At 43.2% G+C, this 23,430-nt stretch overlaps 1 protein-coding gene across 1 annotated transcript in view; it reads left to right on the top strand.

Moving 5' to 3' along the window:
* Positions 1-20,690, top strand: part of LOC143764931 (uncharacterized) — a 37,638-nt gene extending 16,948 nt beyond the window's left edge. The window contains exons 2-5 of the mRNA XM_077251055.1: positions 2,181-2,294; positions 2,720-2,914; positions 3,000-3,123; positions 18,204-20,690. Coding sequence (XP_077107170.1) covers positions 2,205-2,294; positions 2,720-2,914; positions 3,000-3,123; positions 18,204-20,173 — 2,379 coding nt within the window. The 5' untranslated portion in view covers positions 2,181-2,204 and the 3' untranslated portion in view covers positions 20,174-20,690. The remainder of the gene's footprint in view (positions 1-2,180; positions 2,295-2,719; positions 2,915-2,999; positions 3,124-18,203) is intronic.
* The last annotated feature ends 2,740 nt before the right edge of the window (positions 20,691-23,430 follow it).

Consider the following 23,430-nt stretch of genomic DNA (forward strand, 5'->3'; position numbering starts at 1 on the left):
GATTCTAGAGTGTGCATACTGGGCCTTCTGGGGGTGGGGGTAGATTTAAGATCCCCCTGTGACTACCGCCATTCTGGGAATGCTGTTTCTGGCCAGGAATTTGTTAACATTGCACTGGTTAGACCGTAATTCCCCAACATTGGAGGAATTGAAAGCTAAAATTAATAATACCATATGCCTGAAGAGAGGTACTTACAGTACATTAAAAGGAGCTCAATAAAAAAGTTTATAAATATATGGGAACGGTGGCTGGTAACCCCTGGGGTGGCATCTGCGGACCTACTCACAATAACTGTACTAGACCGGTTGGCTATTTGGGCTTTTTAAATATTGTATGTTGAGGACATATAAATACCAATTATTTTCTGTTCGTAAACATCTTGTTAGTGAATATACAACCTATACTAGTTCTGTATAATTGCTGTATATAATAGTGTGTCACCAGGCTTTGGGAAAATCTTAATTTGGACAAAATTGATAACTCTGGCATGGAATACCTTGGCAGATATAGGGCTATGTAAACTTTAAGGGTTAAACTTGTTTATTGTGTTTGTACTATAATGTATGTACAGCCAAACAGGAAAAATTGAGAGGATAGCGGCACACCACTGATGAAAAAAAAACTTTATTCAAGCATAGCAAGCCATATTAAAAACATGAAAAGCCTTACGTGTTTTCAGGTGCATGCAGCACCCTAAGTCATAGGATCATGCTGCATGCACCGGAAATGCGTAAGGCTTTTCATGTTTTTAATATGGCTTGCTATACTTGAATAAAGTTTTTTTTTCATCAGTGGTGTGCCGCTATCCTCTCAATTTTTCCTGTTTGGCTGTGCTCACTAGCCGTGCGAGCACCCACCTGCCTTCTGATTTGGCTCTACCCATCTGGTGCTGCATGTGGATCCCGTTGAAGCTCCAAGACCTCCTTCTCCTGTATAATGTATGTAATTGTTTATGAAATTGAATGATCAATAAAAATTATCTGATTTAAAAAAAAAAAAAAAAATGTCGGTTACACTTTAAAGAGGTACTCCCTTCTTCCCTTCTTAGCAAGCTATCATTCATTTAAAGGATAGGTGATAACTTGCTGATCGCTGTGGGCTCTCCCCAATCCAAAGAACAGCCCTCTGAAGTCACAGCCTCACTTGAAGTGATGGTCATGCACGTGCCTCACTGTTCCATTGTCTATGGGACTGCTGGGCATAGTTGAGCGCTATTCAGCTACGTCTGACAGACCCATATAGGCTATGTGCACAAGCTGCGGAATGGTGTGCTGATTTTTCCGCACTGATTTTGGTAAATCCTCAGGTAAACCGCACTGCGGATTTATCGCGTTTTTTGTGCGGATTCCACCTGCGGTTTTACACCTGTGGATTCCTATTGAGGAGCAGGTGTAAACCGCAGCGGAATCCGCACAAAGAATTGACATGCTGCGGAATATAAACCGCTGCGTTGCCACGCGATTTTTTCCTCAGCATGTGCACTGCGGATTTTGTTTTCTATAGGTTTACATGGTACTGTACACCTCATAGAAAACTGCTGCGGATCTGCAGCGTCAAATCCGCTGCGGATCCGCAGCAAAATCCACAGGGTGTGCATTTAGTCATACACTAAAACTGGAATGGTGGCAGGAATGTACAACAGGACATTGCATAGAGACCCCATTCTCAGGTTTGGTGGACATATCGGCAATTAGCAAGTTATCATCTTTTATTTGGATAGGTAAATAGCCAGGATGGGATAACACAAGTCCAGCTACAGGCTGACTATGTAGATTGGTATTCTGCATATTCATGGTAACCTGGAATTTATGCATTTTACTCTAGTAGATTTTGTTCTGTATTATATGGTTAGTATCCAGTGTATGTTTTAGTAGAGAAGAATAGTGATGAGCGATTGTACTCGTTACTCGGGTTTCCCCGAGCACGCTCAGGTGGTCTCCGAGTATTTGTGACTGCTCAGAGACTTAGTTTTTGTCGCTGCAGCTGCATGATTTGCTACTGCTAGACAACCTGAGTACATGTGGGGGTTGCCTGTTAGGGAATTCCCACATGTATTCAGCCTGTCTAGGAGATCACCCGAGCATGCAGGGGGAAACCCTAGTAACGAGTATACTCGCTCTTCACTAGAGAAGAAGGTAATACAGGTGCTAACTTCATACTTTTTTTCCTTTCTTTTTAGTAAATCTTCTTTATTGTCTACTTCATGATGGTGACCAGAATGGAGGTCACAAGTGAGGTGACAGAAGTTATATTAAATATCACCTTGGAAATCATCCATCTGCTAACCGGAGAGGTGAGGGTTTCCGGAAAAAAGTCACATGAGCACATGATTATTAATAAAACAAAGTAGTAGTAGAACAACCATGGCACTCAAATAGCCCTACAGTTAAGGGTAGAATTTTAGCATTAGCAGTCTGCTTATGAATCTACAAAACATTTTAGGATACAATCTGTGACCAAGGTCTGGGATAGATCAAAATGTTGGCTATTCTTATTTTTACCATATCCTGGCTTGCCAATAAAATTCAAACTTTAGCTGCTTGTCTACTTGAGTGCCGTGGTTCTTCTACTATTGTCTGGAGGGTCAATCCATACCACTGAGTACCGCCATTGGAAAGTTATGAATGTTAACAATATAGAGTAGAGATATGACTGGAAAGATGAGGCATTCTGGGAATGTATATAGTGATGTTTTACATAGCCTCTCTACATACACAGGATTGTGCAGTAGTGAGAAAGGCATCTGGAGAGTGTGTGACCTCCAGCAACTATCCGAATATAGCAAGAGGATGGCACATGGCACAGAAGCCTATCATAGAGAAGCCTCTGCCTCATTCACTGATCAATGTTAAGAACAATGAGCAGAAGATCCTAGAACTCACCAACAAGATCATTGAGCTGCTGACCAGAGAGGTGAGTGCTGCTGGGAATATTGGGACATTATACAGTAACACAAGAGGTAATGTTTCCAAATAATGATTGTTTCTTTATGTATCAGGTTCCTATAAGATGTCAGGATGTTTCTGTCCATTTCTCCATGGAGGAGTGGGAGTACATAGAAGGACACAAGGATCTGTACAAAGACATCATGATGGAGGACCACAAGCCACTAACAATATTAGGTAATCATACCCCACTCCACCTAACCATCTGTTTTTTTTTCCACTTAGGCTTGTTCCACAAAATGCTTCGCCACGTGGGAGGACTTTATGTAAATTTTCATGAAAGTGAGGGTTTCTTGAGTGTTCCTAGGTGATTGGGGACATGGTTTAAGAGCTTACCTTGACTTGCCATTACAAAGTTGAGAGGTATGAGTATGAAGTTATTTTTACCTAGTGTCCAGAATATAGCTTAGGAGAGTGTCACGCACAGTGTGGGAAGACTAAGTGCAACATGAGGGGAAAGGGGGCCCAAACACTAAGGAAGCAGGGAGTGGAGACCCCTAGGCAGCTCTAACATCACCCTGTCTGCCCTAAACGTCCCTATATAGGTTCTACACCTATCACCGAGCAGGAACCTAATCCCTGCCTGACCCTTAGCAATAGGCCCTGGTTAGGGAGAGGATGTGATGCCAACTAGTCAGTCCCCACTACAACTAAAGACAGGTTAGACGAACAAGGGGAATAGTTATCTTGAGCAGATTCAGAGAGGTGACAACAGACGTCCTCCAACAGCACCAGAGAGGAAGATAGCCGACTGCTATAGTTCTGTAATGGGGGCCAGGGTGATAGCCGTACCGAGGGATTGCTGCTGCTTCCTCATCACAGCCCGACGCTCCGCTACAGAAATATCATGTCCATTTTGTGGTGTGTCAAGTAGTTCACCCACCTGTGAGTCAGAATCCTTTACAGCATACAGGGCTCCAATCTGTCACAGACACACACAAATATTATCAAAGTCCCAATTCATTTTCAATAAAACTTTACTCAATTCGTGCATCTTCACAACACATGACTTAATCCAACAATCTTCAAAAGACATAAGAACTCCTCCTGCACTTTCCGTTGTCTTTTCCTTCAGCTTATCTTCTAGCACCATGGCTTCCAGACCCGCAGTTCCCTGGGAATTCCAGCTTTCTGATACTAGGTGCTCCCCGTCCACTTTCCCCCATCCTGAGCGAAAAATCAGGTTGCCTCTGCAATTCCTGTTCAGACCGTAAGTCCCGGACGTCACAGGAGGTAACCCACAGACAAGCCACCGACCCTTCCAGACTGCCTCGCTTTTCACGTGCTTTAAGATCTAACATCTCCAGACCTGCTCCGCCCCCTTTCTCAACTGTCACTACTCTGACTGAAACCAGTTCTCAACACAATCTAATCTCCTACTCTACAGTGCCCCCTTAACGCTGACCCACAACCACACTGCCATAACCCTTACCAATGCTGACTTACCACTGCAACTTACTGTCCCTATTCCTGTCCCTAACACACAGATATCAGAACAGTGTCAGCCATTATCATATTAAACAGTGTCAACTATCATAAACTACACAGGGCACACAGCAAACACAAAACATACCCAGTTTCATTAGGTAGGCATGCACAGGAATGCAGGGCTCAAACTAGCCGCCTACACACCCCCTTACAGTTCCAAGCCTTCACAAGGGAGAAATATGAATATTACCGGCGATTCACAGAAGCCGACTGGGAGTCTATAAACACCCAGGTCCAGGTGTATCAATTAGAGCCGGAGGGAGGTTGACACTGGGTCCAAGAGTCAGAAGGATTAACCCCTTCACCCCCAAGGGTGGTTTGCACGTTAATGACCAGGCCAATTTTTACAATTCTGACCACTGTCCCTTTATGAGGTTATAACTCTGGAACGCTTCAACGGATCTTGGCGATTCTGACATTGTTTTCTCGTGACATATTGTACTTCATGATAGTGATAAAATTTATTCGATATAATTTGCATTTATTTGTGAAAAAAACGAATATTTGGCGAAAATTTTGAAAATTTCGCAATTTTCCAACTTTGAATTTTTATGCCCTTAAATCACAGACATATGTCACGCAAAATACTTAATAAGTAACATTTCCCACATGTCTACTTTACATCAGCACAATTTTGGAACCAAATTTTTTTTTTTGTGACGGAGTTATAAGGGTTAAAATTTGACCAGCAATTTCTCATTTTTACAACACCATTTTTTTTTAGGGACCACATCTCATTTGAAGTCATTTTGAGGGGTCTATATGATAGAAAATACCCAAATGTGACACCATTCTAAAAACTGCACCCCTCAAGGTACTCAAAACCACTTTCAAGAAGTTTATTAACCCTTCAGGTGTTTCACAGAAATTTTTGGAATGTTTAAATAAAAATGAACATTTAACTTTTTTTCACAAAAAAATTATGTCAGCTCCAATTTGTTTTATTTTACCAAGGGTAACAGGAGAAAATAGACCCCAAAATTTGTTGTACAATTTGTCCTGAGTACGCTGATACCCCATATGTGGGTGTAAACCATTGTTTGGGCGCAGGGCAGAGCTCGGAAGGGAAGGAGCGCCATTTGACTTTTCAATGCAAAATTGACTGGAATTGAGATGGGACGCCATGTTGCGTTTGGAGAGCCCCTGATGTGCCTAAACATTGAAACCCCCCACAAGTGACACCATTTTGGAAAGTAGACCCCTTAAGGAACTTATCTAGATGTGTGGTGAGCACTTTGACCCAACAAGTGCTTCACAGAAGTTTATAATGCAGAGCCGTAAAAATAAAAAATCATATTTTTTCACAAAAATGATCTTTTCGCCCCCATTTTTTTATTTCCCCAAGGGTAAGAGGAGAAATTAGACCACAAAAGTTGTTGTGCAATTTGTCCTGAGTACGACGATACCCCATATGTGGGGGTAAACCACTGTTTGGGCGCATAGCAGAGCTCGGAAGGGAAGGAGCGCTATTTTACTTTTCAATGCAAAATTGACTGGAATTAAGATGGGATGCCATGTTGCGTTTGAAGAGCCCCTGATGTGCCTAAACATTAAAAACCCCCACAAGTGACACCATTTTGGAAAGTAGACCCCCTAAGGAACTTATCTAGATGTGTTTTGAGAGCTTTGAACCCCCAAGTGTTTCACTACAGTTTATAACGCAGAGCCGTGAAAATAAAAATTCTTTTTTTGTTCACAAAAATGATTTTTTAGCCCCCAGTTTTGTATTTTCACAAGGGTATCAGGATAAATTGGACCCCAAAAGTTGTTGTCCAATTTGTCCTGAGTACGCTGATACCCCATATGTGGGGGGGGGGGAACTACTGTTTGGGCGCATGACAGAGCTCGGAAGGGAAGGAGCGCCATTTGGAATGCAGACTTAAATGGATTGGTCTGCAGGCGTCACGTTGCATTTGCAGAGCGCCTGATGTACCCAAACAGTACAAACCCCCCACAAGTGACCCCATATTGGAAACTAGACCCCCCCAAGGAACTTATCTAGATGTGTTGTGAGAACTTTGAACCCCCAAGTGTTTCACTACAGTTTACAACGCAGAGCCGTGAAAATAAAAAATCTTTTTTTTCCCACAAAACTTATTTTTTGGCCCCCGGTTTTGTATTTTCCCAAGGGTAGCAGGAGAAATTGGACCCCAAAAGATGATGTCCAATTTGTCCTGAGTACGCTGATACCCCATATGTTGGGGTAAACCCCTGTTTGGGCACACGGGAGAGCTCTGAAGGGAAGGAGCACTGTTTTCCTTTTTCAACGCAGAATTGGCTGGAATTCAGATCGGATGCCATGTCCCGTTTGGAGAGCCCCTGATGTGCCTAAACAGTGGAAACCCCCCAATTATAACTGAAACCCTAATCCAAACACACCCCTTACCCTAATCCCAACAGTAACCCTAACCACTCCTCTAACCCAGACACACCAACCCTATTCCCAACCATAAATGTAATCCAAACCCTAACCCTATCTTTAGCCCCAACCCTAACTGTAGCCCCAACCCTAGCCCTAACCCTAGCCCTATCACTAGCCCTAACACTAGCCGTAACACTAGCCCTAACCCTAGCCCTAACCCTAGCCCCAACCCTAGCCCTAACTCTAGCCACAACCCTAGCCCTAACCCTAGCCCCAACCCTAGCCCTAACCCTAGCCCTAACCCTTGCCCTAACCCTAGCCCTAACTCTAGTCCTAACTCTAGCCCTAACCCTAATGGCAAAATGGAAATAAATACATTTTTTAATTTTTTTATTTTTCCCTAACTAAGGGGGTGATGAAGGGGGGTTTGATTTACTTTTATAGCGGGTTATTTAGCGGATTTTTATGATTGGCAGCCGTCACACACTGAAAGACGCTTTTCATTGCAAAAAATATTTTTTGCGTTACCACATTTTGAGAGCTGTAATTTTTCCATATTTGAGTCCACAGAGTCATGTGAGATCTTGTTTTTTGCGGGACGAGTTGACGTTTTTATTGGTTACATTTTCGGACACGTGACATTTTTTGATCGCTTTTTATTCCGATTTTTGTGAGGTAGAGTGATCAAAAACCAGCTATTCATGAATTTCTTTTGGGGGAGGCGTTTATACCGTTCCGCATTTGGTAAAATTGATAAAGCAGTTTTATTCGTCGGGTCAGTACGATTACAGCGATACCTCATTTATATCATTTTTATGTTTTGGCGCTTTTATACGATAAAAACTATTTTATAGAGAAAATAATTATTTTGGTATAGCTTTATTCTCAGGACTATAACTTTTTTATTTTTTTGCTGATGATGCTGTATGGCAGCTCGTTTTTTGCGGGACAAGATGACGTTTTCAGCGGTACCATGGTTATTTATATCAGTCTTTTTGATCGCGTGTTATTCCACTTTTTGTTCGGCGGTATGATAATAAAGCGTTGTTTTTTGCCTCGTTTTTTTTTTTTTTTTTTTTTTCTTACGGTGTTTACTGAAGGGGTTAACTAGTGGGGCAGTTTTATAGGTTGGGTCGTTACGGACGCGGCGATACTAAATATGTGTACTTTTATTGTTGTTTTTATTTTATTTAGCTAAAGAAATGTATTTATGGGAATAATATATATATTTTTTTTCTTTATTTAGGATATTTTTTTTATTTTTTTTTTACACACATGTGGGGAATTTTTTTTTTACTTTTTTACTTTGTCCCAGGGGGGGACATCACAGATCATTGATCTGGCAGTGTGCACAGCACTCTGTCAGATCGACGATCTGCTGTGCAGGGCTGCAGGCTTACCAGCGCCTGCTCTGAGCAGGCACTCGGTAAGCCACCTCCCTCCCTGCAGGACCCGGATGCCGCGGCCATCTTGGATCCGGGACCTGCGGCGAGGAGGGAGGTAGGAGACCCTCGGAGCAACGCGATCACATCGCGTTGCTCCGGGGGTCTCAGGGAAGCCCGCAGGGAGCCCCCTCTGTTGTGAAATTGGATTTTGGGCTCCCCCGGTGGCCACTGGTGGAATTGAACTGGTGTGCATCATCCCCTCTGTTCACCTGCTTCCATCAGGATGTGGGAGTCGCTATTTAACCTTGCTCCTCTGTCACTTCCATGCCGGTCAACATTGTAATCAGAAGCCTTTCTGTGCATGTTCCTGCTGCTAGACAACTCCCAGTTAAGTTGGACTTTAGTCCTCGTTTGTTTTTGCATTTTGTTCCAGTTCACAGCTGTAGTTTCGTTTCTGTGTCTGGAAAGCTCTTGTGATCTGGAATTGCCACTCTGATGTTATGAGTTAATGCTAGAGTCTTAAAGTAATTTCAGGATGGTATTTTGATAGGGTTTTCAGCTGACCATGAAAGTGCCCTTTCTGTCTTCCTGCTATCTAGTAAGCGGACCTCAATTTTGCTAAAACCTATTTTCATACTACGTTTGTCATTTCATCTAAAATCACCGCCAATATATGTGGGGGGCCTCTGTCTGCCTATCGGGGAAATTTCTCTAGAGGTGAGCCAGGACTATATTTTCCTCTGCCAGGATTAGTTAGTCCTCCGGCCGGCGCTGGGCGTCTAGGAATAAAAAACGTAGGCTACGCTACCCGGCTACTGTTAGTTGTGCGGCAGGTTTAGTTCATGGTCAGTTTAGTTTCCATCCTTCCAAGAGCTAGTACTTATGTTTGCTGGGCTATGTTCTCTTGCCATTGAGAACCATAACAGTTTGACCGGCCAAAAAGGGTTAAATTAATTGACAGAGAAAGGAGAGAAAAGAGAAGTCTGCTGAAGATTTTTTTTTTTTTTTTTTTTCCCTTCCCTTCAGTTCTGAGTGTGCTTGTAATTGAATCTCTTGCTAGTCTGCCTATATTGCAGCCTTTCTCTCTCTCTCTCTCCTTCTAATCCTGGAATGGCTCTGTGTTCACCTGTTTAAAATGGATATTCAGAGTTTAGCTGCAGGTTTGAATAATCTCACCACGAAAGTTCAAAATTTACAAGATTTTGTTGTTCATGTTCCTATATCTGAACCTAGAATTCCTTTGCCTGAATTTTTCTCGGGGAATAGATCTTGCTTTCAAAATTTCAAAAATAATTGCAAGTTGTTTTTGTCCCTGAAATCTCGCTCTGCTGGAGATCCTGCTCAGCAGGTCAGGATTGTGATTTCCTTGCTCCGGGGCGACCCTCAGGATTGGGCTTTTGCATTGGCTCCAGGGGATCCTGCGTTGCTCAATGTGGATGCGTTTTTTCTGGCCTTGGGGTTGCTTTATGAGGAACCTCAGTTAGAGCTTCAGGCGGAAAAGGCCTTGATGTCCCTATCTCAGGGGCAAGACGAAGCTGAAATATACTGCCAGAAATTCCGTAAATGGGCTGTGCTTACTCAGTGGAATGAGTGCGCCCTGGCGGCGAATTTCAGAGAGGGTCTCTCTGATGCCATTAAGGATGTTATGGTGGGGTTCCCTGTGCCTGCGGGTCTGAATGAGTCCATGACAATGGCTATCCAGATCGATAGGCGTCTGCGGGAGCGCAAACCTGTGCACCATTTGGCGGTGTCTACTGAGAAGACGCCAGAGAATATGCAATGTGATAGAATTCTGTCCAGAAGTGAACGGCAGAATTTAAGACGAAAAAATGGGCTGTGCTTCTATTGCGGTGATTCAACTCATGTTATATCAGCATGCTCTAAGCGTACTAAGAAGCTTGATAAGTCTGTTTCAATTGGCACTTTACAGTCTAAGTTTATTTTATCTGTGACCCTGATTTGTTCTTTATCATCTATTACCGCGGATGCCTATGTCGACTCTGGCGCCGCTTTGAGTCTTATGGATTGGTCCTTTGCCAAACGCTGTGGGTATGATTTGGAGCCTCTTGAAACTCCTATACCCCTGAAGGGGATTGACTCCACCCCATTGGCTAGTAATAAACCACAATACTGGACACAAGTAACTATGCGGATTAATCCGGATCATCAGGAGACTATTCGCTTTCTTGTGCTGTATAACCTACATGATGTGTTGGTGCTTGGATTGCCATGGCTGCAATCTCATAACCCAGTCCTTGACTGGAAAGCTATGTCTGTGTTAAGCTGGGGATGTAAGGGGACGCATGGGGACGTACCTGTGGTTTCCATTTCATCATCTATTCCCTCTGAGATTCCTGAATTTTTGACTGAATATCGTGACGTTTTTGAAGAACCTAAGCTTGGTTCATTACCTCCGCACCGGGAGTGCGATTGTGCCATAGATTTGATTCCGGGTAGTAAATACCCTAAGGGTCGTTTATTTAATCTGTCTGTGCCTGAACATGCTGCTATGCGAGAATATATAAAGGAGTCCTTGGAAAAGGGACATATTCGTCCTTCGTCATCTCCCTTAGGAGCCGGTTTTTTCTTTGTGGCTAAGAAAGATGGCTCTTTGAGACCGTGTATTGATTATCGGCTTTTGAATAAAATCACGGTTAAATATCAATATCCGTTGCCACTGCTGACTGATTTGTTTGCTCGCATAAAGGGGGCCAAGTGGTTCTCTAAGATAGATCTCCGTGGGGCGTATAATTTGGTGCGAATTAAGCAGGGGGATGAGTGGAAGACCGCATTTAATACGCCCGAGGGCCACTTTGAGTATTTGGTGATGCCTTTTGGTTTTTCAAATGCCCCTTCAGTCTTTCAGTCCTTTATGCATGACATTTTCCGTGATTATTTGGATAAATTTATGATTGTGTATCTGGATGATATTTTGATTTTTTCGGATGACTGGGACTCTCATGTCCAGCAGGTCAGGAGGGTTTTTCAGGTTTTGCGGTCTAATTCCTTGTGTGTGAAGGGTTCTAAGTGCGTTTTTGGGGTTCAAAAGATTTCCTTTTTGGGATATATTTTTTCCCCCTCTTCCATCGAGATGGATCCTGTCAAGGTTCAGGCTATTTGTGATTGGACGCAACCCTCTTCTCTTAAGAGTCTTCAGAAATTTTTGGGCTTTGCTAACTTTTATCGTCGATTTATTGCTGGTTTTTCTGATGTTGTTAAACCATTGACTGATTTGACTAAGAAGGGTGCTGATGTTGCTGATTGGTCCCCTGCTGCTGTGGAGGCCTTTCGGGAGCTTAAGCGCCGCTTTTCTTCCGCCCCTGTGTTGCGTCAGCCTGATGTTGCTCTTCCTTTTCAGGTTGAGGTTGACGCTTCTGAAATCGGAGCTGGGGCAGTTTTGTCGCAGAGAAGTTCCGATTGTTCCGTGATGAGACCTTGTGCCTTTTTCTCGCGTAAATTTTCGCCCGCCGAGCGGAATTATGATGTTGGGAATCGGGAGCTTTTGGCCATGAAGTGGGCTTTTGAGGAGTGGCGTCATTGGCTTGAGGGGGCTAGACATCAGGTGGTGGTATTGACTGACCACAAAAATCTAATTTATCTTGAGTCCGCCAGACGCCTGAATCCTAGACAGGCGCGCTGGTCGTTGTTTTTCTCTCGGTTTAATTTTGTGGTGTCCTACCTGCCGGGTTCTAAGAATGTTAAGGCGGATGCCCTTTCTAGGAGTTTTGAGCCTGACTCCCCTGGTAACTCTGAACCTACAGGTATCCTTAAGGATGGAGTGATATTGTCTGCCGTTTCTCCAGACCTGCGGCGGGCCTTGCAGGAGTTTCAGGCGGATAGACCTGATCGTTGCCCACCTGGTAGACTGTTTGTTCCTGATGATTGGACCAGTAAAGTCATTTCTGAGGTTCATTCTTCTGCGTTGACAGGTCATCCTGGAATCTTTGGTACCAGGGATTTGGTGGCAAGGTCCTTCTGGTGGCCTTCCCTGTCTCGAGATGTGCGAGGCTTTGTGCAGTCTTGTGACGTTTGTGCTCGGGCCAAGCCTTGTTGTTCTCGGGCTAGTGGATTGTTGTTGCCCTTGCCTATCCCGAAGAGGCCCTGGACGCACATCTCGATGGATTTTATTTCGGATCTTCCTGTTTCTCAGAAGATGTCTGTCATCTGGGTGGTGTGTGACCGTTTCTCTAAGATGGTCCATTTGGTTCCCCTGCCTAAGTTGCCTTCTTCTTCCGAGTTGGTTCCTCTGTTTTTTCAAAATGTGGTCCGTTTGCATGGTATTCCGGAGAATATCGTTTCTGACAGAGGAACCCAATTCGTGTCTAGATTTTGGCGAGCATTCTGTGCTAGGATGGGCATAGATTTGTCTTTCTCGTCTGCTTTCCATCCTCAGACTAATGGCCAGACCGAGCGGACGAATCAGACCTTGGAGACATATTTGAGGTGTTTTGTGTCTGCAGATCAGGATGATTGGGTTGCTTTTTTGCCTTTAGCGGAGTTTGCCCTCAATAATCGGGCCAGCTCTGCCACCTTGGTGTCTCCTTTTTTCTGTAATTCGGGGTTTCATCCTCGATTTTCTTCTGGTCAGGTGGAATCTTCGGATTGTCCTGGAGTGGATGCTGTGGTGGAGAGGTTGCATCAGATTTGGGGGCAGGTAGTGGACAATTTGAAGTTGTCCCAGGAGAAGACTCAGCTTTTTGCCAACCGCCGGCGTCGGGTTGGGCCTCGGCTTTGTGTTGGGGACTTGGTGTGGTTGTCTTCTCGTTTTGTCCCTATGAGGGTTTCTTCTCCTAAGTTTAAGCCTCGGTTCATCGGTCCGTACAAGATATTGGAGATTCTTAACCCTGTGTCCTTCCGTTTGGACCTCCCTGCATCTTTTTCTATTCATAATGTTTTTCATCGGTCATTGTTGTGCAGGTATGAGGTACCGGTTGTGCCTTCCGTTGAGCCTCCTGCTCCGGTGTTGGTTGAGGGCGAGTTGGAGTACGTTGTGGAAAAAATCTTGGACTCCCGTGTTTCCAGACGGAAACTCCAGTATCTGGTCAAATGGAAGGGATACGGTCAGGAGGATAATTCTTGGGTGACTGCCTCTGATGTTCATGCCTCCGATCTGGTCCGTGCCTTTCATAGGGCTCATCCTGATCGCCCTGGTGGTTCTGGTGAGGGTTCGGTGCCCCCTCCTTGAGGGGGGGGTACTGTTGTGAAATTGGATTTTGGGCTCCCCCGGTGGCCACTGGTGGAATTGAACTGGTGTGCATCATCCCCTCTGTTCACCTGCTTCCATCAGGATGTGGGAGTCGCTATTTAACCTTGCTCCTCTGTCACTTCCATGCCGGTCAACATTGTAATCAGAAGCCTTTCTGTGCATGTTCCTGCTGCTAGACAACTCCCAGTTAAGTTGGACTTTAGTCCTCGTTTGTTTTTGCATTTTGTTCCAGTTCACAGCTGTAGTTTCGTTTCTGTGTCTGGAAAGCTCTTGTGATCTGGAATTGCCACTCTGATGTTATGAGTTAATGCTAGAGTCTTAAAGTAATTTCAGGATGGTATTTTGATAGGGTTTTCAGCTGACCATGAAAGTGCCCTTTCTGTCTTCCTGCTATCTAGTAAGCGGACCTCAATTTTGCTAAAACCTATTTTCATACTACGTTTGTCATTTCATCTAAAATCACCGCCAATATATGTGGGGGGCCTCTGTCTGCCTATCGGGGAAATTTCTCTAGAGGTGAGCCAGGACTATATTTTCCTCTGCCAGGATTAGTTAGTCCTCCGGCCGGCGCTGGGCGTCTAGGAATAAAAAACGTAGGCTACGCTACCCGGCTACTGTTAGTTGTGCGGCAGGTTTAGTTCATGGTCAGTTTAGTTTCCATCCTTCCAAGAGCTAGTACTTATGTTTGCTGGGCTATGTTCTCTTGCCATTGAGAACCATAACACCCCTCCCTGCGCGATGCTTCCCTATACCGCCGGCACACCGCGATCATGTTTGATCGCGGTGTGCCGGGGGTTAATGTGCCGGGGGCGGTCCGTGACCGCTCCTGGCACATAGTGCCGGATGTCAGCTGCGATAGTCAGCTGACACCCGGCCGCGATCGGCCGCGCTCCCCCCGTGAGCGCGGCCGATCGGCTATGATGTACTATCCCGTCGAGGGTCAGATAGGCCCAGGTCACCTCGACGGGATAGTACGTCTAAGGTCACAGAGGGGTTAAGAAGGCGTCTGCAAAGCCAAATGCAGTGACCTTCTGCAGCCAGATGAAAAGCGACTCTGCAGCATCTGACACACCCATGGCAGAAAGTAGTCATAATATTAAACATTGCTAGAAGTCTCCTTGTGGCCTTATTCCCCCTGTGGTCAGATTTTCTGCTTCTACCTTCTAGCATTACATGCAATTCTCAAAGCCGCATAGTGACCACCTATACAATTTAACCCCTTCATGACCCAGCCTATTTTGACCTTAATGACCTGGCCGTTTTTTGCAATTCTGACCAGTGTCTCTTTATGAGGTAATAACTCAGGAACGCTTCAACGGATCCTAGCGGTTCTGAGATTGTTTTTTCGTGACATATTGGGCTTCATGTTAGTGGTAAATTTAGTTCGATAATTTTTGCGTTTATTTGTGAAAAAAATGGAAATTTGTCGAAAATTTTGAAAATTTTGCAATTTTCAAATTTTGAATTTTTATTCTGATAAACGAGAGAGTTATGTGACACAAAATAGTTAATAAATAACATTACCCACATGTCTACTTTACATCAGCACAATTTTGGAAACAACATTTTTTTTTTTTGCTAGGAAGTTATAAGGGTTAAAATTTGACCAGCGATTTCTCATTTTTACAATGAAATTTACAAAACCATTTTTTTTAGGGACCACCTCACATTTGAAGTCAAATTGAGGGGTCTATATGGCTGAAAATACCCAAAAGTGACACCATTCTAAAAACTGCACCCCTCAAGGTACTCAAAACCACATTCAAGAAGTTTATTAACCCTTCAGGTGCTTCACAGCAGCAGAAGCAATATGGAAGGAAAAAATGAACATTTAACTTTTTAGTCACAAAAATGATTTTTAGCAAAAAAATTTTTATTTTCCCAAAGGTAAAAAGAGAAACTGGACCCCAAAAGTTATTGTAAAATTTGTCCTGAGTACGCCGATACCCCATATGTGGGGGGGAACCACTGTTTGGGCGCACGACAGGGCTCGGAAGGGAAGGAGCGCCATTTGACTTTTTCAATGAAAAATTGGTTCCAATCTTTAGCGGACACCATGTCGCGTTTGGAAAGCCCCTGTGTGCCTAAACATTGGAGCTCCCCCACAAGTGACCCCATTTTGGAAACTAGACCCCCCCAAGGAACTTATCTAGATGCATAGTGAGCACTTTGAACTCCCTGGTGCTTCACAAATTGATACATAAAAATGAAAAAGTACTTTATTTTCACAAAAAAATTCTTTTAGCCTCAATTTTTTCATTTTCACATGGGCAACAGGATAAAATGGATCCTAAAATGTGTTGGGCAATTTCTCCTGAGTACACCGATACCTCATATGTGGTCACAAACCACTGTTTGTGCACACGAGAAGGCTCGGAAGGGAAGGAGCACCATTTGACTTTTTGAATGAAAAATTAGCTCTAATCGGTAGCAGACACCATGTCGCGTTTGGAGAGCCCCTGTGTGCCTAAACATTGGAGCTCCCCCACATGTGACCCCATTTTGGAAACTAGACCTCCCATGGAACTAATCTAGATGTGCGGTGTCCACTTTAAACCCCCAAGTGCTTCACAGAAGTTTATAACGCAGAGCCGTGAAAATAAAAAATCATTTTTCTTACCTCAAAAATGATGTTTTAGCAAGCAATTTTTTATTTTCACAAGGGTAACAGGAGAAATTGGACCCCAATAGTTGTTGCCCAGTTTGTCCTAAGTACACTGATACCCCATATGTGGGGGTAAACCACGGTTTGGGCACACGTCGGAGCTCGGAATGGAAGTAGTGACTTTTGAAATGCAGATTTTGATGGAATGGTCTGCCGGCGTCACGTTGCGTTTGCAGAGCCCCTGATGCCCTGATGTGCCTAAACAGTAGAAACCCCCCATAAGTGACCCCATTTTGGAAACTAGACCCCCCAAGGAACTTATCTAGATATGTGGTGAGCACTTTGAACCCCCAAGTGCTTCACAGAAGTTTACAACGCAGAGCCGTGAAAATAAAAAATCATTTTTCTTTCCTCAAAAATGATGTTTTAGCAAGCAATTTTTTATTTTCACAAGGGTAACAGGAGAAATTGGACCCCAATAGTTGTTGCCCAGTTTGTCCTGAGTACGCTGATACCCCATATGTGGGGGGGAACCACTGTTTGGGCGCACGTCAGGGCTCGGAAGGGAGGGAGCACCATTTGACTTTTTGAACGCAAGATTGGCTGGAATCAATGGTGACGCTATGTTGCATTTGGAGACCCCTGATGTGCCTAAACAGTGGAAACCCCTCAATTCTAACCCCAACACCCCTATCCCTAATCCTAACTCTAGCCATAACCCTAACCACAACACTAACCACTAACCACAACACTAACCACAACACTAACCCCAACACACCCCTAACCCTAATCCCAACCCTATCCCTAATCTTAACCCTAACCACAACTTTAACCCCAACACACCCCTAACCATAACCCTAACCACAAGCCTAATTTTATCCCTATTTCCAACCCTAGCCCTAATTCCAACCTTAACCCTAAGGCTATGTGCCCACGTTGCGGATTCGTGTGAGATTTTTCCGCACCATTTTTGAAAAATCCGCAGGTAAAAGGCACTGCGTTTTACCTGCGGGTTTACTGCGGATTTCCAGTGTTTTTTGTGCGGATTTCACCTGCGAATTCTTATTTTGGAAAAGGTGTAAAACGCTGCGGAATCCGCACAAAGAATTGACATGCTGCGGAAAATACAACGCAGCGTTTCTGCGCAGTATTTTCCGCACCATGGGCACAGCGGATTTGGTTTTCCATAGGTTTACATGGTACTGTAAACCTGATGGAACACTGCTACGAATCTGCAGCGGCCAGTCCGCTGCGGATCCGCAGCCAAATCCGCACCGTGTGCACATAGCCTAATTCTAACCCTAGCTCTAACCCTAGCCCTAACTTTAGCCCCAACCCTAGCCCTAAATTTAGCCCCAACCCTAAATCTAAATTTAGCCCCAACTCCTCTAGCTGCCGGCCGGCAGATCATGGCGGGCGCACTGCGCATGCACCCGCCATTTTCTTACCGGATGAAGAAGCCGGCGGGCAGGATTAGACGCAGGAGGACCCAGGGACACCAGTAAGTATAACAGGGTCCCCGAATCCCCCTATTTCTCTGTCCTCTGATGTGTGATCACATCAGAGGACAGAGAATGACACACCGCTTTTTTTTGCGGTCGCCGGTAAACATTTAATTAAACAGTTAATCGCAAAACAGGGGTCGGTAAAAACCGACCCCGATCATGTTCTTTGGGGTCTCGGCTACCCCGGCAGCCGAGACCCCAAAGATCTTCCAGGTGCCGGCCGGCGGGTGCACTGCACATGCGCCCGCCATTTTTTGGCCGGAACAAGATGGCGGCGCCCATCGGGAGCCATGAGGAGCACCGGGGGAGACAGGTGAGTATCGGGGGGCTATCGGGGACTCCATTTCTCTGTCCTCTGATGTGCGATCACATCGGAGGACAGAGAAATTAAATGGGAAATCGTGTTTTTGGGTTTTTTTGCGACCGCCGGTAAACGGTTAATTACCGGCGATTGCAACCCGGGGGTCGGTAAAAAAACCCCGAAGCATGTTCTCTGGGGTCTCGGCTACCCCCGGTAACCGAGACCTCAGAGAAAATCCGACTCTGGGGGGCGCTATTCACTTTTTCCACAGCTCCGTTATTTAACGGCGCTGTGGTTTAAGTACCCTTACCTGCCGCCGTTAAAAGGCGTATCGGCGGTCGTTAAGGGGTTAAAACACTTCAGGATTAAACATAAATTAAATAGTTTTTTTATTTTATTTTACAGGTTGCACTCATGACAACTCATCATCACATAAAGACGGTTCTTGTTTCTCTACCCATCCTAATGACTTTATTTGGAGCCATTCAAGAAATGAGATGAAGAGTTCCATAAAAAATATAACCAAAGTTTCATGTGATAGAAGAACTTTAAAATACATCAGCAATTATGCACCCATAAATGCAGCGGAAAATCAATTTACTGTGGAGGAACCTGTCTCGTGTATTGAACGAACCCTTATAGACACTATTGTTTCTTCACCCATAGATCATACACAAAAGTATCCTTCTACAAATATTATGGATGAATCCGTCTCATGTAATGGAGGGACCCTGGGAGACTTTAATGTTTCTTCACCCATCGATGATACACAATATCCTACAAATATTATGGATGAATCAGTACCATATAATGGAAAAGCCCTCAGAGACATTATTTCTTCAGCTTCAAATGATACACAGTACTCTACACATAATATGGATAAATCTGATTCATGTAAAGGAGGAAATCTCCAAGATGTTTCTTCACCCACAGATGGTACACAATATCTATCTATACATATGGATGACCCAGTCCCAAATAATGAAGATTCTCTCGGAGACATTGTTTTTTTACCCACAGGTGATACACAATATGCACCTACACATATTATGAAGGAACCAGTCTTATCTGATGAAGAAAACATTACAGATCCTGATATTCCTATACCTTCTGATAATACACAATTATGTCCTTCTTTTCATGTAAAAGAGGAACCCATGTCAGATGATGAAGATTTCATGGCATCAAACAGTTATACATCCACAGACTATTTACATTATCACTCTGCTGATATTAAGGAGGAACTAATCTCATCAGGTGAAGAAAACTTCACAGACTTCAATATTTATACACCCTCAGATCATAAACAATATCCAGCTCCTCAAATTAAAGAGGAACAGGAAACCTGCAATGACCCCAACAGATATACACCCACCAATCGATATGCCTTTATTAAAGAGGAACCAGACTCCTATGATGGTGGAAACATCACCCATCCTCAGATTTATACACCCAGAGTCCATGAACATAATACATTAAATCATGTTAAAGAGGAACCAGTCTCATGTGAAGTTGGAAACATTTCATACCCCAACCATTATGTACCCACATACGCACAACAATATCCATCTGCACATATTAAGGTTGAACCAGTGTTATCTGATGTAAGAGACTTCACACACCTCAGCCATTACCGTACACAATATCAATCTTCACTTATTAAGGAGGAACCAGTGTCATGTCATGGCAATACCAATTGTCAATTTGCTCAGCCGCATGAAGAAACAATTTCCAGTCAGTTGGGATACCTTAAAGAGACTGATTTGTACAGCTCTACAGAAAAATGTCCGCCTACTTCTTTTAAGGATACATGTGCTGACCAACATTCGCCATCTTTAGTTCACCCAGATGTAAAACCAGAAGACTCATCACCCACGAAGGTTATAGTACTAGCTCACTTAGTAGACATCAATGAGACTAAACCAGGTAGCACAAGTATATTCAGATATCGTTCTAGGTCATTAAAAATTCCTGAAGAAGGTAAAACATTTGGTGACATTTCCAATCTTACAAAATATTCAAGGGCTCACTCCAAAAAGAAGACCCTTCAATGTTCAGAATGTGGACAATATTTTTTAAGGAAGCTGCAACTTGAAGCCCATCTAAGAATGCACACAATGCAGAAGTCATTTCAGTGTTCAGAATGTGGAAAATACTTTTATGATGCTAAACTATTGGATCGAAAGAAACACCCTGGAGAAGTCAAATTTCAGTGTCCTGTTTGTAGGGAACGTTGTGACACTAAACTAAATCTTCTTACCGATGAGAAAAATCAAAAAGGAGATAAACCATTCCAATGTCTTGAATGCGGCAAAAGTTTTAGCATCTACTATCAACTCTATGTTCATAAAAAGACTCATACAGAAGACTTCTAATATTGGTGATCTTCTGAAAGAATGGACAAACCTTAGCTGGACGTTCCACACGGGTATCAAACCATGTGAATGTTCAGAATGTGAGAAAGATTTCAGAAATAATTATCTAGAAAGTCCTCACCAGTCAACTCGCAGAAGACCACCTGGTACTGCCTAAAATTCGGGAAAGACCCAAGGTCGAAAGGATCAAAGGATCTATAAGGAAGATGTTTTAGTCTTTGTGGGCTTCCATCCACAACAGAAGTCACAATGCTCTGCTGGATCTGTCATATGTTGGTGTGATATCAGTTGTTCATGGGAAAAATACCTCTTTCCATTTTGAAATGTAGGACTGTGTGTGCAGTGGGAACTATATATATTAAAACTCTGTACTGTGCCCACTGGTATCTGAAAATGGCCTTGTTGTGATCAGTAAACACTATACAAAGCTTAGTTTTGAACTGTTAAGTGAAGTCCATTATATAGATTTCTTCTTTACAATATGGTATTAAATAACTTCATATTGTATTTTTTTTAAGTATGTCTAATCCTCCTTTCCTTTCATCACAAACTATGTCTAATCCTCCTTTACTTTTATCACAGGGTTACTAGGTTACTATTCTAATTTGTGGAATTTAATGTTTATAGTAAACTAAACCCTTATGGGAAATGCAACTGTATTGGAAATACTGTATATGATTTTGATATGGCCAACATTGTCTTCAATTCAATAAGAATTGGGTAGCCGACATGCTTTTAAGCTGGGCCTCATGGTTGCACCTGGTGTCTGTGGTGCTATGTTTCTGGCACTGTGTTTTCAGCATATACTGTATGCCATATTCATCAAAACCTCTTTGAGACAGCTGAAAAAAAATTACAGTGAAAAATTATGTTTAGAACAGTAATCCTAATCCCCCAATATATTATGGTCATATAATTACTGAGGTGGAGTACTCCAAACAATATATCCAAAACAAAAGAAAACAGAGTAGCAAGAAACCCACCAGATAAATAAATAAGTAGATTTTATTGAATAATCACATATAAAATCAGATTTGACATAGTACAAATACATATAAGAAAAAGGAGCGGACATGAAAGTAGGCAAGGAAGAAACTGTGGGTCAAAATAGGACTTAGACAAGCAGGAAAAAGAATAATTACATTAAGTGTGCACAGTAAAAACATAAGCTGGCAGATGCTGTGGATGGTTGTAGGATATACAGTACAGACCAAAAGTTTGGACACACCTCATTTAAAGATTTTTCTGTATTTTCATGACTATGAAAATTGTAAATTCACACTGAAGGCATCAAAACTATGAATTAACACATGTGGAATTATATACATAGCAAAAAATTGTGAAACAACTGAAAATATGTCTTATATTCTAGGTTCTTCAAAGTAGCCACCTTTTGATGACTGCTTTGCACACTCTTGGCATTCTCTTGATGAGCTTCAAGAGGTAGTCACCGGGAATGGTTTTCACTTCACAGGGGTGCCCTTTCAGGTTTAATAAGTGGGATTTCTTGCCTTATAAATGAGGTTGGGACCATCAGTGGTGTTGAGCAAAAGACTGGTGGATACACAGCTGATAGTCCTACTGAATACACTGTTAGAATTTGTATTATGGCAAGAAAAAAGCAGCTAAGTAAAGAAAAACGAATGGCCATCATTACTTTAAGAAATGAAGGTCAGTCAGTCCGAAAAATTGGGAAAACTTTGAAAGTGTCCCCAAGTGCAGTGGCAAAAACCATCAAGCGCTACAAAGAAACTGGCTCACATGAGGACCGCCCCAGGAAAGGAAGACCAAGAGTCACCTCTGCTTCTGAGGATAAGTTTATCCGAGTCACCAGCCTCAGAAATCGCAGGTTAACAGCAGCTCAGATTAGAGACCAGGTCAATGCCACACAGAGTTCTAGCAGCCGACACATCTCTACAACAACTGTTAAGAGGAGACATTGTGCAGCAGGCCTTCATGGTAAAATAGCTGCTAGGAAACCACTGCTAAGGACAGGCAACAAGCAGAAGAGACTTGTTTGGGCTAAAGAACACAAGGAATGGACATTAGTGGAAATCTGCTTTGGTCTGATGAGTCCAAATTTGAGATATTTGGTTCCAACCACCGTGTCTTTGTGCGATGCAGAAAAGGTGAACGAATGGACTCTAAATGCCTGGTTCCCACCGTGAAGCATGGAGGTGTGTGGGGGTGCTTTGCTGGTGACACTGTTGGGGATGTATTCAAAATTGAAAGCATACTGAACCAGCATGGCTACCACAGCATCTTGCAGCGGCATGCTATTCCATCCGATTTGCGTTTAATTGGACTATCATTTATTTTTCAACAGGACAATGACCCCAAACACACCTCCAGGCTGTGAAAGGGCTATTTGACCAAGAAGGAGAGTGATGGGGTGCTACGCCAGATGACCTGGCCTCCACAGTCACCAGACCTGAACCCAATCGAGATGGTTTGGGGTGAGCTGGACCGCAGAGTGAAGGCAAAAGGGCCAACAAGTGCTAAGCATCTTTGGGAACTCCTTCAAGATTGTTGGAAGACCACCTCTTCAAGCTCATCAAGAGAATGCCAAGAGTGTGCAATTAGTCATCAAAGCAAAGGTGGCTACTTTGAAGAACCTAGAATATAAGACATATTTTCAGTTGTTTCACACTTTTTTGTTAAGTATATAATTCCACATGTTATAATTCATAGTTTTGATGCCTTCAGTGTGAATTTACAATTTTCAGTCATGAAAATACAGAAAAATCTTTAAATGAGGTGTCCAAACTTTTGGTCTGTACTGTACGTATATATCAACATAATGTAAAGTCATAAAATAAAGTACCCGATTACTCATAGTGGGTCTAGCCTAGAAATAGGCTTCCCTGCGACCCCTGGCTCGCGTTTCGCGCACTTGATTTATCAAAGGGGGATAAAGCAAGCACATGAAACGCGCTTCAAGGGATTTACTGTGCACACTTACTGTGATTATTCTTTTCCCTGCTTGTCCAAGTCCTATTTTGACCCACAGTTTGTTTCATCCTTGCCTACCTTCATGTCTCCTCCTTTTCCCTAATATGTATTTGTGTTATGTCAAATCTGATTTTATATGTGATTATTCAATAAATTCTACTTACGGTATTTATTATTTGATGGGTTTCTTGCTACTCTTTTTTCTTTTGTTTTGAAATTTGCTGCAGTGTAGCTTTTGTCTGCATGCAACAGCACATTGTGTGGCTTTATCCTAAGAAAATTAAAAATGAATCACAGAAAAAGCT

Source organism: Ranitomeya variabilis, chromosome 4, assembly GCF_051348905.1.
Source record: "Ranitomeya variabilis isolate aRanVar5 chromosome 4, aRanVar5.hap1, whole genome shotgun sequence".
Taxonomy (NCBI): domain Eukaryota; kingdom Metazoa; phylum Chordata; class Amphibia; order Anura; family Dendrobatidae; genus Ranitomeya; species Ranitomeya variabilis.